Source organism: Sciurus carolinensis, chromosome 12 (assembly GCF_902686445.1).
Source record: "Sciurus carolinensis chromosome 12, mSciCar1.2, whole genome shotgun sequence".
Lineage (NCBI taxonomy): Eukaryota > Metazoa > Chordata > Mammalia > Rodentia > Sciuridae > Sciurus > Sciurus carolinensis.
The window spans coordinates 74,130,335-74,147,613 of record NC_062224.1 but is presented as its reverse complement, the minus strand read 5'-3'; the positions used below and the strand labels follow the sequence as shown (position 1 = coordinate 74,147,613).

Genomic DNA, 17,279 nt, shown 5'->3' with positions numbered 1-17,279 from the left:
TGAACAAAATTTCAGTCTTCTTTTAAAAATTTGAGGTCTGTCCATACTAGGACAGATCCACTCAGTCCACCCAGTCCTTCAAGGAAACCATTGGCTGGAGGTGAGTGACCGGTGCCCCCCTTAATATATTACTTTCTAATTACCTTATTTTCACCACTCTTTTATATCGAATTAAATCGTTTCAATCACTCATCTCTTGCAGCAATAACTTTTGTGACTGCTCTTCTACCCAAACAACCATCCTCACTAAAATTACTCCAGAAAGTTGTCACCCAACCTTTCATCTTTTAACATCCTGTTAACCTTTGTTAGCCTTGGTTCCACCATACTTGGTGGTTTTATTTGGCTACCACATGTGTTTCTTATTTCTGGCCATGTCTCCAAGTCAGCCTCTGACATAAGCACCATTTTATGGTGTTTTGCCTGTGCTTTTTTGGGACATTTCCTACCCACTCCAATTTGGGATTTGGCTTCCATTTGCATTCTGGTTACTGAAAGCTAACTCTAATCTCATAGTTCAAGGGATCTGATAATGTCTGAGGCCCATCTAAGTAATTGAATATGACAAGTTTCTTACTTTTAATGTGCCTCTGACTGATTGCATGAATGGCTCCAATTTTCCATGCCAATATAGAACGTGAGTACCTTCTTACATTGACTCTGAGCTTGACCTTGTATTTAACTTGGGCTAATGTGACTTTTACAAATCTACTCAGAGGATTTAAAATATACTTGTACATTTCCACTTCCCTATTGCCTCTGATTGCCTTGAAATCATCCTCAAGGAAGGCTAAGGACATGTTTGATGAAGGGTTTTCAAAGACATGTTCAAGTGAGAGTCACAGAGAAGAACTTAACTGGCCCAACTGAGGCTATGCTGTCCCAGCCTGCAATCATTCATCCCATATTAAAGAAATCCAGCCAAGATCACCAGTCACCCACCCAGCATGGAATTTACTGCTTGAATGAGCCCAGATGAGACTAGAATTATCATGCTGACCCATCAAATAGTGAACAGTAATAAATTCCTATTATTTTAGGCCCCTGAGTTTGAGAGTAGGTAATGTTACAGAGCAATGGCTAATTGCTAGTTTCCCGATTAATGAGATTTTAATTCTATTTATGATATATTTTTCTCATGAGAAATGAGCCCATAGAAAGAGCTCAAGTAGTCACACACTTAACAATATGCCAAGAAAATATTCTTATTATATTTTGAAGTTGACCAGAAGCAAAAAAACCAGAAAATAATTGAAGGGTTGCTTTGGGATAGGTTGTTTTGATTTGGGAGAATATAAATATGTCTCGTCTAAAAATTGAACGTGTTCTGGGGACATTCAAACCCAATGTTTGTGTTATAAGTGGCGTTCCAAACCCATTTCCACATAGGTAAGAGGATCTTGGGCTGGCATGCAGAAAATATTTCCGACAAACCATTGCATTTACTGTTACTTTGAGGTCTCTATGCAGAAATGTGAGTGGAAATAAGTGCATTAGGGGACCTCAGAAGGTTTGGCAGTGCATTTTAGATGCTTATCTGAGCCACACGAGTTAGGAATCTGGGATGGAAATCTCCTAAGAATAACCATTCTCACGAAATTTCCAACCCCTCTTGTTTTTGGCAGAACTTAAAATTCCGTGGAAATGGCTCATGTCGCAAGACTTCTGTGTGGTGCTGGCCAGCACCAGGAAGGAGAGCAGCCCAGGAAAGGAAAACCAAACCAATGTGGCTGCATGTTTTCACGCCTTTGAAAAGGTTGGGGTTTGGCTCAAACCAGGAAAGAGCACTTGGGGTTTTTATTTTGTGCCAGCTTTTTCAAATACCATTCACCTGACTCATGGAGCTTTGAACATCAGGAGGAAACAAGGGAGGGAATAAATTTTGAATATTCTTGATGTTCAAACATACTTTGAACGAGACTCCTTGCTGGGAGAAAGAACATGATACTACTAGGGCAAGATGTACTCATACACCCCTTGCTGGGAGTCAGAGGGGCAATGTGATGTGTTGTCATCCATTCAGGATGTACTAGTGCAGGTGATATCAAGATGTACAAGACAAAGTTTTACTCCTTAGATAGCCCACACAACCTAGTAGAAGGGATCAAATTTTCTTGTTCTTTCCAAAATTCTGCTGGAATTCTAGAATCTAGTGAATGCATGTATGTCTGTCCTTTTCAGAATAACCTGACCATTTCACTCATCTTATTATTGTATATGCTGATTCTATTGCCTGGAATGTCCTACCACCTGTTGTCTGTTTGGCAAATTCCAATTTCTACCCCAAATCCAGCTAAGACATCCACCTTAATCTTGCCAAACATAATTAATCACTCCCTCATCTTAGCTACCTCTCCTCTTTGTACATATTTGTATTATTATAAGTAACATACAAAATTGTGTTCCCAGCACAGTGCCTAGGGCATTGTAGATGCTTGGTAACTGGAAATGGATTGCACAATACACCACTCTAAAAACTTTTTCCTTTCTGTAAACCTGAGCCCTCAATCAACATTATCTCTCAACCTCATAGTGATCAAACATTTGTCATACCCACAGTGATTATTGTCCCAGCAGCTTCCTTGCACTTTCTCTGTCCTCCAGGTCACCCTGTCAGCCTTCTCCTGTGCAAATGTAAAAGGTCAACAAATGCTACTGGCTTAGTACTTTTCCACCAACTGGTGTGATTCTAAGGTGCTAATTTAAAGGGAGCTTAACTCCTGTACTCTAGCATCATTTACAGCAGTCAATTACTTAATGGCTAGTATTATGGTAATATTTGAAATTGAAGTACAGAAACTCTTTCCCATGAAGTTTTAACAAGATAAGGATAATCTGATTTTGTTTATTTTTTCAAGTTGCCAGTGGCTGGGTACTTTATCAGATTACAGCAGGAGATGGTACTAATGAAGCAAAGGTCCAGGGTTCACATCTATGTCTGGTCCAATTAACATGACTGTTTTTCACATTGCCTTTTCATTCCCTTCAATCCTAGCCAAGTCTCCTACAAATTACTGCACTTGAGCAAAGGGGTGTGCAGAAAAGAGAATGCAAGAAGGGTGGAAATTCCCTCTTATTTCTGCAAAATCCAGCTGACAGTTTATGTACTGTTGCTGTGTGTGTGTGTGTGTGTGTGTGTGTGTGTGTGCACATTACATAGAAAGGTCATTTTTTGTATGTACATAAAACCAAGTGTCTGTCTACCTATCTAACTATCTCTTGTACAATTTGAAAAGCATTCATTGTTTCAGTCAGATGGAAGGATTATGTTACTTGAACACTCGTATTTAATGTATATTATCACATTTATTACCATATCAAAACCAGATGTCTAAAATTTGGGGTAGAAATTCCATAATGCAGATTGTATTACCTCAGGGTCACCCTACTGCCTAATGCTCACTGCTCAGCTGCATTTTGTTAGGGCTTTAATAGGGCAATAATGTGTTTCCACAAGTCTTAGTCTGGTATTAGATGACATGTGGGCTAATTTTGGTGAGTTGAGCAGACTGGTAGGGGGTTATACAAACCAGAGCAATTTGCTTTCCCAACAATAAGAAAATATGTTAAGAACTATTGCTAATAGTCAGAATCTTTCTCTCTCTTTCTCTCTCTCTCTCTCTCTCTCTCTCTCTCGCTGACTTTTGCTCTTTCTTGCCTTTTCTCCTCTCTTCTTTTTCCCTTTCATTCTTTATCTTTCACTTCTTCATTTAAGTTTGTTGCTATTTTTACTGTACCCAAATGTCCCTTAACCTTCCTCCAGAAGCAAAATCTACCTTTAATTACCATTTATAAAGTCTCAGCTCCTTGAAACCTTCCTCTTATTTGCCTTTCTCACATTGCTTCTGTATGAATAAAATTAAAACAAGCAAGTTTAGAAAGTTGATAACATTTCTGATTTTAAAAATTGTAACCAATGCAATTTAGATAAAGTGGAAAAAAAAAAAAAGAAATAAAAGCCTATGTGGAATGTAGCCAATGATTCATCTGTTTGCATTAATAGGTTCCAGCAATGGTACTACAGGCACAGAAAGTCTGTTTGCCACTGCACTTAGCAAGCACATGAGCTTAAAAATAAACTTTGACAATGTAGATCTCTTTGTCCTTTCAGGAATGGAAAGCATTATGTACTTCAAAGTACACTAAGCCTGATTTGAAAATATAGTTGGGATTTTGTTACTGTGGCAATTGGGAGGCTCTTCAGACTGCACACAGCACATGGATGCTGTGTGTGTAAATAGTACTTGAGCCACAAACTAGTAAGAATAAATGAGCTGGCAACTTTGATATGTTCATTCATAAGGAAGAAACTTCTGTCTTTTAAGCTCTCTGTTACAACTGGGACATGATTCCTCATTTTAATCAGGGAATTTCCTCCTGAACTAAACTGCAAAAACAGAGGATTTGAGTAGCACATTTCACTTGCATACAGCAGCGCTTGTTCATTTTGAGTGTTTTTGGACAGGAAATCGATCTACAGGGTAACATTCACACAAAAAAGGAAACAGTATGGGACGATGGCTTGTTAGTACAAGTGACTCTGTTTTGGAAATTACGGACAAGAAACCTTGGAGGAAGAACAGCATTAAAGATCAAAAGCATGATGACTCCTGATGAAAACAGCACCAAATGATGAACCCACGAACAAAAAGGAGCTTCTACTGTAAGTCTCTTTGCAATAACAAATATCTTATTTGTTTTCAAATTTTCTAGAGTATGCTGGGTAGATTTCCAAGCAAGAATTTGATGTAGAGTCTTCATTATAGACAAGTCTATAATTAAACTCATTGGGTGGTTCCAACAGAGGGTTAGTTACTGGAATTTTTTCCATGACCTTGCAACACTGAAATAAATTGCACGTTAATTTGGGAATGTTTTATATGAGAGGCATGTTATATCAGGCTTTTATTGTGGGATGTATTACTTCTGGCAATGCAAAATTGATCAACATATGTATCTGTAAATTCCATTGCATTTGGATTCTGGTAATTTAAATGACATTTATTCATGTAGTGGTTAATCCTGTAATCAAGATGTTCATGTATAGGCTCACACATATTATCTGTAATTCGGAGAGAATATTAGCTATTTCCTGAGTGAACCTTATTTGCATGGTAGGGAAGAGATTGGCAATGGGGGATGTGAAGATATGATAGCTCAAACTAAATCCCTGTTTTTATTTTTTCTTTTTATGTCTTCATAGTTTATTTGATAAGTAGTCTTGTTTGAAAATTATTTAACTATCTCTATGTAAATAAGACTTTTCACCTTGTAGGAATATTGTGTGGTTTTAGACATGTGAATCAAGTTAATCAAAACAATAGCCTATGTAAATGCCTATGTAAATATAAAATATAGCAAAGCCTACTTTTAGTATTTGGCATATATTACATACTTAGTAGATACTTTTTGAATGTTGCATAAATTCTGGTGTTGGGTAATAGAAAAAAATCAGAATTATACAGTCATCATTTTATATCAGGATTTTACTTTTTAAACTTATCCACAGGTGTGATTGAATTGTGTGTAAAAAAGAATTATGTCATAAAGGGGTTACTTGTATTGCTTTCTTCTCTAAGGAATTTCTTTAAAAATTAAATTTCCTAGTAATTGCTATTCTTGATTATTTTTCTTTTGAGATGCAAAAGAGTTTGCTCCACTTACTGTTTATTTGAAAAAGTGTTGTAAAGTTTTGGAGCAACTTGGTACATAAAGCAATTAGGTATCAACTTGTCACCAGTTAGTACATAAGGTCTTGGTAATGCTAGTTTGTGGCACTGGAGCTTAAAATGAACACTTCAGGAGCCCCCTTTGCTGAGGGTTGCTTGGTAGGTCACGACGCTGGTCAAGTCCTCCATAGGGAGATCATCTTTCACTTGTAAGGGGCATGACAACAAACTGAGGGGAGGAAAAGACTCTTGGAGTCCAATCAAATGTTTCCAGAGTGACAAAGGAAGGGAATCTAGTGGGAGAGACTTGGAGAGATTAGGGAAACTTATTAGTTATGCTATCTCCATCTTTATGAGACCAGATAACACTGTTCTAGTTAGTATTCTGATGGCTTGGTATAGACATGGCTTCAAAGGAATTCATTTCCCTCTGCCTCCACAAGTAGGATATAAGACTGCTGTACGTGTGATTGTTTTGTGCCTGGTTAGAAATGATGGTGGGATCCTTTGGGTAGGAACCCATGGAAGTTGTAGCTAAGCAACAGTTATCATTAATACAATATGCTTTTGGATAATTATGTGTAACTTTTGGACAAGTTTAAATTATATCACATGTAACATCATAGATAAACATGGATATGCTTAAATTATCCCTTTAATAGTCTAATTTTGTCTTCTACTTAGAGGCATATCTTACACATAATTTCTCTAGGTAGATCTATCAGAATATAATTCTACTTAGAATAAGATAGTTTGTAGGAAATTGCCTAAAAGTTCTTTTAACACTTAGGAGATTGGTTGATATATCTGCATGAATACTTTTTCAGGCTAGAATCATCTGGATTTATTATGCAGAATTCTGGGATCTCAATCAATAAATGATGCAACATTTGAGATGTCTTAAGGTTATTATTTTTTTTTTTCTTAAGGAAAGGGAAGGCATTTGATTACTATATGCTCAATGAAAGTCAAGTAAGTAATGTATGGTAGAATGATTATAATTTTGAGAATTATCTTCAAAAAGAAAATGTAGGTTTAGACAAATCCCCACCCCCAGCAAGAAAAGAGCAGAATGTAATTATTGTTAACAAATGATACCTTGAATTTTTATGGCATGCTATAATTTTTCTAGTTAGTTATTTAATATAGAGAGATCCATAACTTGAGCTCTTCAAAGATTTGTTGTACCTAGAGGAATGTGCTCTCTACTGCTGGCGGTAGATTGTAGATGAGAAGTTTCAGCAAAGAGAGAAAAGCGAGTATTTTGAGTCAGACACATGTGTATTGAAATTTCAGATCTGTCACTCAGACTGTGTGACCTTTGCCAATTACCTAAATGCTAAGCCTCTGGATTCCCATATATAACTGTTTTCCTTCTTGGAATTGTTATAAAAGATTAAATGAACTAATTTATGCCAACTGCCTGGGATATAGTAAGTATATGATAAGGTGGTTAAACTACTTGGGCTTTAAAAACCTTTCTAACTTTGAGGTTCTAATAATTGTAGCTATTTAAGAAAACTTTCTGTGAGGTTCTAATAAATGTAGCTATTTAACTTAATTCTTCAATTGCATTAAATGCTATCCAAAGATGTAACTTGATAGAAATATCTACTGTCTATTCATTGGACTCCTAAGCCAAGTTCAGTAAAAGAATGAGTAAGTCAACCAGAATGCATGATCTGAAAGTAATCCAGAGGATTTCATTTGTTTTAAATGGTTCAAGTGTCATAGGTGGTCAATATCCATTTTATTGACCATTCTAAAGTTGGTGATGATTAAGATAGTGGAAACACTGGATTGGCCTTTGAATTTGAATGAATTTCCCCTTTTATCATTTGTATATAACCTTTGTCTAATCATCTTAGGACACCCTCCATAACTGGCAAAGTCATTCTCAGCAGAAGTGATTTTAAAAAAAGTTAAGGACTGAAAATGTTCATCTTTAAAATGTTTCCTATGACATCTTTCTATGGTGCCTCCAAAAGTCAAAATTTTATGTGAATAGTATATTTTGATGATTTAATTTATTGTGTCCATTTGTTCCAAGCACACATGCAAAGCACTTGGGAAGAATTGCCATTCTTATGCCATAGCTCAATCTGGCTTAAGCAGTGTTTACACATCACAGATATGAAATAATCTACTTGTAATATTTCCTATCTGAAATAAATCATTGGTTTTGAGAGCATGTCAGCAGTGGCTATTAAAATATTATCTTGCATCTGCATAGTGCCATTTTCTTTTCAAAACATTTCCACAAATATTATTTCATTTGTTCTCACCCTTGAAGTGGAAAGGATAGTTACATTAACTCCATTTGCAGCATGATCTGAAGACTAAGCTCAGAAATCAAGCAGAATTATCTAATGAAAAGATTGTATAAGAAGAAATGAAATTTGGCATGTACTATATAATTTGTTTAATGCTTTTTATGATCATCTTTGATTTTATTCAGGAACATATGATTCATCTGTTTCTTTCACGTGTTAATAGGTGTCTTAAACTTGAGCACTAATTAACACTTATTTTGTATTGTGCCATTCACAGAGGCCCAACCAGTTAGGCATAAAGAAGATATAGTTTAACTGTGTTCAGCCTCAGTCAGTTGTGCAGAAAACTCTGAGTGCCTAGAATTCTTTAGGTCTTCTCTTCTATCATATCCCAGACACTTCAAGAGTGCGAAGGTGTTCATATGTATTTATTTAGTTTTTTTTTTTTTTTTTTTTGCAATGTATTCAAAACCACACATGTGCTTTTGGCTATCTTCCCTGGTTGCTGACATGACATGGATTTGGATAACTGGAGTGTGTGTGTGTGTGTGTGTGTGTGTGTGTGTGTGTGTGTGTTTTAAATCAACATTGATGGCATTGGCTCAAAGACTGATAGACTACCTCTTATGAGCATGGATTTCCAGACTTGTGGCAATAATGATATCTGATGATTTCAGTCTAGTAGTCAGTTGTCTTCCTTGATATGACTGAAAGTTTTAACCTGCAGGGACTATAGTTTATAGGTGCTAGAGAAAAACAGAAAACTACAAAGCAACGGAGGCTAAATATCTCATGTAAGTTAACCACTAGGTGATTTAGAAATTAAATATGTTGATGTTTTCCTATCAGTTCTTTTGTATATGCAAGATTCTTTAAGCTCAGGTCATAATCCTAATTTTCTTTCCATTTAAAAGCTTAACATCAAACGTCCTGCATCACGTGCTTTTGGTTGGTGGCATTTCGGGGAAAATGTAGGCTTCAGGAGAAAACCATGGAAGAGAGGGCTTAGGTGCCTTTTAAATTTCCTGGGATGAGTAAGAGAGGTCCTGGCTCTGCATGTACCACCCTCAGACTGTATTGTCCTTGTTAGGTCTTCCTCTTGTGAGAGACAGACTCTAAGGTTAGATAGACTAAGTGCAGAGAGCTAATAGAGGTGTGATTGCTGGTCACTAAATAGTATGATGCCGAAGAATTTGTTGTTGTTGTTGTTGTTTTGTTTTTAAGATATTTATTTATTTATTCTTAATTATTTTTTAATTTTTACAGACCGCATTTTGATTCATTGTACTCAAGTGGGGTACATATTTCCGTTTCTATGGTTGTACATGATTTAGATTCATACCAGTTGTGTAATCATACATGTACATAGGGTAAAGATGTCTGTCTCATTCCACCACCTTTCATACCCCTGCTCCCTCTCATTTCCTCTATACAATCTAAAGTTCCTCCATTCTTCTCTCACCTCCACCCCTCACCGCCATTATATGTCATCATTCACTTTTGTTTTCATTATGTCTTTTTTGCTCTTTTGAAACTCTAGTTAGGAGGTCAAGGTGAACTGAACAGTAATGTGTACAAACAACCCAGTGACTCTTCACACCTGGACATTTTAGAGTTCCGAGTAGTGCAAGTCTGAGCATTCTCCCTTCTTTCCCTTCGTGTAGTTAAGATTCATTTTATTTTTGAGAAAGTTACAGGTTCTCACTCCGTCAGGGTTAGAAAGACTTTTATTTATTTATTTATTTATTTTGTGTGTATTAAAATGTATATCAAGTAAAATTCACTAACCTTTGAGTGTATGGTTCTGTGAGTTTTGGTATGTATGACCTTGGAAACATGATCAAGATATAGAACAGATTTTTCACCCCCAAAATATTCTCTGTGATGCCTCTTTGGTCATAACCTCCCCCAGTCATAACCCCTGGGACCCCTTATCTGTTTTCTGTCTTTCCAGTCTTGAATTTTTGGGAATGTCATATAAGTGAAATCATATGGTTTGTAAATTTTTGAGTCTGGTTTCTTTCACTTGACAGAATGCATTTGTGATTCAATGTGTTGTGTGTATCAATAGTTTTTATCACCCAGGAGTATCTTATTGTACTGAAATTTGTCAATTTGGTCGCCAATGAAAAACATTCAGGCTGTTTCCAATTTTTGTTGACTATGAACAATGCTGTTCTAAATATGATGTGCTTGCTCTAAGCACAGGTTTTTGTGTGAATGTAAGATTTTATTTTTCTAGGATTAATAAGTACCTGGGAGTGCAATTACGGATCAAATGGTAAATATACATTTAGTGTTATAAGAGACTGCTGAATGGTTTTCTAGAATGGCTTTACTATTTCACAAATGTCTGAGGGCTCTAGTTTTATCCTAGTTGACCCTTGTTATTCTTATGGGTTTTGTTTGTTATTTTGCTTTGTTTTTATTTCTTAGTCACTTCAATAAGCAAATAATTGTACCCCAGTATGGTTTTCAGATGTTAAACATCTTTTTTTATGTTTAGTTGAAATTTGAATATCTTCTTTTGTGAAATATCTATTCAGATCTTTGGTCCATTTTTTACTGATTATTTGTTTTAATATTGTTAGTTTTGAGAGTTCTGTTTAAACTAAAGATATAGGATTTGTAACTTGCAGATATTTTGTATAGATTTCCTTTTCATTTCTTAATTTTTTTTTTTTTTTTTTTTTTTTTTTTTTTTTTTTTTTTTTAGTTTTTTGAAGTACAAGCAGTCTTTTTCTCTTATGGACCATTTTGCTAAATTGTTTGCATAATCCAAGGTCATAAGCATTTTCTTCTGTTTCTTTTTCTTTTTAGAATAGTTGTAATTTTACATTTCAGATTTAGGTTCACAAACCACTTCAGGTTCATTTTTGTATAAGATTAGGTAAGAGTGAAGGTACATATGTGTTTTTTATATGAATGTCGAATTGCTTCAGCATCTTTTGTTGCAAAGATCATAATTTATACATAGAATTTTCCTTGCACTTACATTAAAAATTAATTTGCAATATTTTTGTAGGTCTATTTCTGGACTCTATCTTGTCCTATTAATTTGTGTGTCTATAATTTCACTGATACATATAGTTTTGATTAAAATAGCTTTAGTATAAGTCATGAAATAGGATATTGGGTCTCTAGACTATTCTTTTAAAAATTTTTTTTAGGTTATTTGCCTTCCCACATACATTTTAGAATCAGCTTGATTGTATTTACAAAAATTTGTTGGGATATTGATTGGGATAAGTATTAAATCTATAGATCAAGTTGGGGAGAACTGACATCTTATTCAAATTTGTTTAGTTAGCTCTTCTTTGAGTTCTTTCATCAGTGTTTGGTGGTTTTCATCTTATAGATTCTGCATATGTTTAGTTAGGCTTATACCTAGGAGCTGTTGTAAATGGTACTTTGAATATTTGTTTGTTTCTGATATTTATTACCAGCGTACAAATATGTGTTGAATTGGCTTTTGTACATTGGCATGTGCTATATAAATTTGCTTCATTCTAGAAGTTTCTTTTGGGAAATTATTTAGTTTTTAAATATAAAACATGTCACCTAAGAATAGAGGCAATTTTATTTTATTTTATTTTTCCAATGTGTGGCTTTTTTTTTTTTTTTACTTGCCGTGGCATTATAGCAAAGGCTTTCCCTGCTATGTTGAATAGCAGTGTTGAGAGCAATCACCTTTGCCTTATTCTTGATCTTAATGGGAAAATATCTCTACTCTTCCTCATTAAATGTGATGTTAGTCATAGTGTAGTTTTTTTTTTTTTTTAGATATTCTTTATCAGGTTAAGGAAATGATTCCCTTATAATTTTAGTTTGCTGAGAGTTTTATTATCAGTAGATGCCAATTTTTTCAAAAGCTTTTTCTGCACCTATTGATAAAATCATGTGGTTTTTCTCCTGCAGTTTGTTTATAGGGTAAATTATATTGATCGAATTTGAAATGTCGAACCAGCCTTATATTTCCAGGATCAACTGCACTTACTTGCAAGACATTTTTCTTTTTTATATACTGTTGGATTAAATTTACTAATATTTTGTTGAGCATATACATACATACATACATGAGAGGTATTGGTCTGTGATTTTCTTTTTTTGTACCACTTTTCTATTGCTTAGTGTCAGAATAATGTTGGCCTCAAAAATATTTTCAAAATTCTTATACTGCATTGATGGTAATCACATGTCATATTTAAAGGAATATAGATAAATTAATCATCAGCTCTGGAAAAATACCTTCCATCTAGAGAGTAGTAATCTAGAAAATGTATCATAAATTAAAGTAAGTGGAACACATAACCAACAAAATTCAATGAACTCGTCTCAAAAATGCATCATGTTAGCATGTTAATGCAAATAGGATGTGAGTTAGGAAATCACAGCCAGCTTGGAATACTGCTTATTCTCACCTCTCTGTCATAAAGTTTTGTTTATACAAAATTTTCCATAAATTGATAAGGGTGTGTTTATTTGATGTTTCCACAGCCATCCTCAATGTAATAGGTAAGTTTCAAAGAGATGGATTTTCCATGGCTGGTAGAAACTCATATTCACCTCTCTATCCTGTTGATGATGCAGATGCAAGCTGCTTTGATAGTATTATGATACCGAAGAGCCCCAACTAAGGAAAGACAGCTTTGAAGTGTGAAATCAGAGCAAGACGGGCTAGGGCAGATTTTAACCCCCTTCACTCAGGCACCACGTGGGAAGTCAGGATGGCATTCTCTAGTGGTTATGAAAGTAAACTCCCCAGTGGGATTGCTTGGTTTGAGCTAGTAAGCTGGATGACCTTAGAGAATTCACAAAACTTCTCTTTGGACAATTTAAAAACAATGAGTTTAAAGTTCCTTTCTAATTTCACTCTTATTTCTAGTGTCTCAGACATGAAATATCTTTTGGGGGTGAATCTGAGTCTCTGAAATATCTGTTCTATATTTGATTCTCTCATGTTCTATCCTCAAATTACTCTTTGCCAAGAATAATTCCCTGCTATGGTCCTCTGCATGCATTAGATTGTGATTTACTCTCTGTGGAATGGTATCTGGTGCCCTCAGTTCATATGCTATGGAAATCAGTAGTTCTAAATCATCTTGCACATGAGTTTTTCAGCTGAGGGTTTCTGAGCCACACAAAATGTACACATAAACCATACATGCTCTGGAATCCTTAGCAGGTAATTCTACATCTATTCATGACTGGGATGGATAATTCATTTCTGGATGAGCCCATAGTTATCAGGTGGAAAATTTCTCTTCTTTGTTAAAAATGCCAGGGGCAGAGAGTTGTGCTGCCTCCACCATTTCACCCAAGGAGCTTCAATTCTTTTTAATCACCATTGATTCTTTCTCAATTGACAATCCTTGGAGGTTTGTCTTTGTTGGTTGGGACCTGAAAAGTTACCACAAGGTAACTTTTTGATGTACTTATGAATTAGTAGAAGCTAGATGAGGTTCAAGAAGGAATAAAATAAAAGCAGAGAAATATAACTATGAACTGTAAACAGAATCTTGAATAAGCGTAAAAGTGAGGATTGCCTTGGAGGGAATATCCAGACCAAGGTGAATATCAGTACTTTGTTTTCATCTCATTGGAAACTTCCTTATTAATGGCAGTCTTGGAAATAAATGGTTTCAGATCAGTAATTCCTGAGTGTCTTTCTGGATGAAAGCAATCTCAGTTTAGGCTTCCAGGATCAAGTGAGACCAAATATGAGTATGCAACCAAAATTTACTAAATACTCAAGGAAACAGATCACATAACTGAGAGTCAATAGACACAATAATGAGTGGGACATTTAGCAATAAAAAAATGATCATAGAAGCATAAAACTCAGTTAACAGGATCAAGTTGAAGAAAAGATGAATGAATTGAAAGTAAGTCTGAAGAAATTATTCAGAGCATGGAGATTAGGGAATTGAAGAGATGAAAAATACAAAATTGAAAAGTACACAAGAAGAACACATAAGCAATCTTAAGCAAAAGAGTAGAGTTGGAGCCTAAGACTGTCTGAGTTCAAAGGTGCTTCAAAGCTGTAGTAATCAAAGCAGTATGGTACAAGCATAAAAACAGATAGTAGATTTATGGAACCAAGTAGGGATCCCAGAAATAAATCCATCCATTTATAGTCACAATGGCAGACGGGCCAATCTCTCAGTAATTGGGGCTTGGAAATCTGTATAACCTTATGTAGAAGAATCCAATGAAATTTTCATCTCACTCCACATAAAAGTCAATTCAAAATGCATTCAAGATTCAAGGTAAGGCCTGGAACTGTAAAACCCCTGGAAGAAAGCATAGGGAAAGAGTTCAGGACCATGACCCGGGCAATAAAGAAATTAAAAAAAAAAAAAAAAAAAAAAAAAGTACAGGTAACAAAAGTAAAAAGAAACATAATATAACTGCATCAAACCAAACAGCTTCTACACAGCAAAGGAAACAATGGAGTGCAAAGACAGTGCAAGAAATGTGAGAAAATATTTAACTATTCATCCAATAAGGTATTAATATCCTCCCAAAAAACAATTAGAAAGCAAGAAAACAAGTAACTTAGTTAAAAAATGCAAAATTCCAAAATAGACATTTGTTAAGAGAAGACACACAAATGGACAACTGGTATATAAAAAAAATGCTCAGCATCAGCAATCATTAGGGAAATACAAATCAAAACTACAATGAGATTGCACACTATACCTGTAAGAATTATTATGAGAAGGACAAATGATAAGTAGTGTTGGTGATAATGTGGAGAAAAGGAAACTGTGACTTATTGCTATTGTAAATGCAAATTAGTAGACTGACTATGAAAATAGTATAAATAAATGATCTTCAGAAATTTAAAAATTGTGCTACTACATGATCCAGCCATGCCACTACTGGTATAAAGCTAAAGGATTTGAAATCAGTGTGTTGAAGACATCTGTATTCAAATGTTTGTTTCAGCGTTATTCATAATAGATAAAATATGGAATTGACCCAAGAATTCATCAATGACAAATAAATGAAGAAAATGTGCAAAACATAAAGATAAATATTTTTTTTCAATGGAATACTAGTCAGTCTCAAAAAGAAGATAATTCTGTCATTTGTGATAATGTGGGCAGAGCTGAAGGACATTGCATTCAGTGAAAGGAGTCAGGCAGGCACAGAAAGATAAACACTGAATAATTTCAGTTATATATGAAATCTAAAAAAAAAAACAAACAAACTCATAAAAGTAGAAAGTAGAATGGTAGTTACCAGGAGCTCAGGACTGGTAGGACTGGGGAGATGCTGGCCAAAGGACACAAAATTTCAAGAGGACTAAGTTCAAGAGATGTATTGTGCATCATGGTGACTATGGTTACCAACAAATTGCTGAAAGAGTAGATTTAAATGTCCTCACTACAAAAAGAAAAAAAAAAGTAGATGAATAATGTATATGTTAATTGACTTGATTCCACCATCTCACAATGTATACATACACCAAAACATATATTGCTCACTATAAATAAACACTGTTTTACTTGTCAAATAAATAAATACTGTCCAATAGATGTAACACAAAGTAAGGGGGAAAAAAAGGACCTGTGAAATACTCCATGGAAAAGTGATGCATGATTTAAAAAATAAAGAATGCAGATTAAGTGTTCAATTGGAGTTTCAGTTTGAGAGAATGAGGAAAAGACACTATTCAAAAAAGTAGTGACTGAGAATTTTCTAGAAATAATGAATGTCATGCAACCACAGATACCTAAAACATTAAGCAGGCTCATAAAAAGAGAACCACACCTTCAAATTTTATAGTAAAACTATAAAACATCAAAGACAAACAGAAGAGCTTAAAATCAGCCAGAGGGGGAAACAGAGTACCTCCAAAAGAATTTTAATTAGAGCAATAGCTAATTTCTATGCAAATATTTGGGAAATCAGATGAAAAAACATCTTGAGACCTGTGTTATCAAAGGCGTGGAGAAACAGATGTTCTCCTAAGTTACTCGTACAATTAAAATTGGTGCCACCTTTATGGAAAACACCTTTGAACCTCAATAAATATTACAGATGAAAACAATCTCCAACAATTCTACTTCTAGTTGATTCTGCAGATATGTAGATGGATAAGTGGGCCTGGTGAACAAATGGTGGTGCACAGTTGTTGTGTAGCAACTCAGTATGAGTTCCTAGAGAATTCCAAGAAGAAAACACAATGTAAAACTCCTCATTAGTGTGCAACTTTAACAAGACTGAATGCACCGAAGGCACAGTAATTATTATTATTTTTTTTAGTGAATTAGATGAATACACTGAGAAGAAGAAAGCAGAGTGTATTGTTAGAGGTGTCAGGTAGTGTTATCTTATTTGTGTGTGTGTGTGTTTTTCTTTTCCTTTGCTTTTTTTTTCAGGGCCAAGGACTCAACTCAGGGGCTTGCACATGCTAAGTATGTGCTCCTCCGCCAGCGTTAATTCCCAACCCCAGATGTTAGGTGGATGGGAGGTTGAAGATGTCTGTGTTTATTAGGTCACAGGAAATAGGACTCTAGAGTTGGAAGTAAAATTCACAATTATCAGCTAACCAGTAGTTGTAGCTGAGACAGATGTGGGGAGGCATGTTGAGAAGAGGACTGGGGAATTATTTATCAGTACCAACAATTTGTAATGGGCAGAAGGAAAAAAGAGAGGCAACCAGGAAACCAGGAAACTAAGAATGACCAGAGCCATAGCTGATTGCTGGTAGCCACCTATGAACCATGTGTGTGAACTGAGCGATGTTCCAGCCATTAAGCAGGGACTTCTGGTCTTAGGAACTCACAGGCGATTCCCCGGTTGGAGCACACCTGTCTTAGCTCACCACTCCAGTTCAAGCACAGCCTCCCTGAGATGGGTGTACCTTGCCAAACGCCAATCAACTTGTTTACTGCAAGACCCCTGCAAGTTCCCTGCCCTGGGAAACAAACACCACCAAACAAAACTCCCACCGAAACCTTATGCCTGCCTTTGATGTACCCACCTTCAATAAAGAATTGGGGCCTTTTTCAGTGATTCCGTTCCAGTTCCTACCATAATTGGAAGACCCATCAGGCACTCCGCTTTTTATATCTGATTTTTGGCTTTGTCTTTATTCTTTCACTGATTATTTCAGACCTTTTATTTTCTCAGGTGGCTCATACCTCCTTAGCAGGAGCCTGCTCTGTTGGGATGCTGACCACCCCTTGTAGGTGATAATTTAGAAAAAATGGTGTTTGGAGTTAAAAGAGGGATACGTAAGAGTGATCAACTGTGTTCAGTCTCATCACCATGTAAAGATAAGGTCTAAAAAGGACTGTGAAGTGTCCTTCGTATTTGGTAGCAA

General features: G+C 35.5%; 1 protein-coding gene across 1 annotated transcript in view; it reads left to right on the top strand.

Annotated features, from left to right (window-relative positions):
* The first annotated feature begins 4,547 nt into the window (after positions 1 to 4,547).
* The window catches only part of Kcnk2 (potassium two pore domain channel subfamily K member 2), a 186,949-nt gene continuing 174,217 nt past the window's right edge, over positions 4,548 to 17,279 (top strand). Inside the window, exon 1 of the mRNA XM_047520838.1 lies at positions 4,548 to 4,663. Within this exon, the coding sequence (XP_047376794.1) occupies positions 4,630 to 4,663 (34 nt within the window). The 5' untranslated portion in view covers positions 4,548 to 4,629. The remainder of the gene's footprint in view (positions 4,664 to 17,279) is intronic.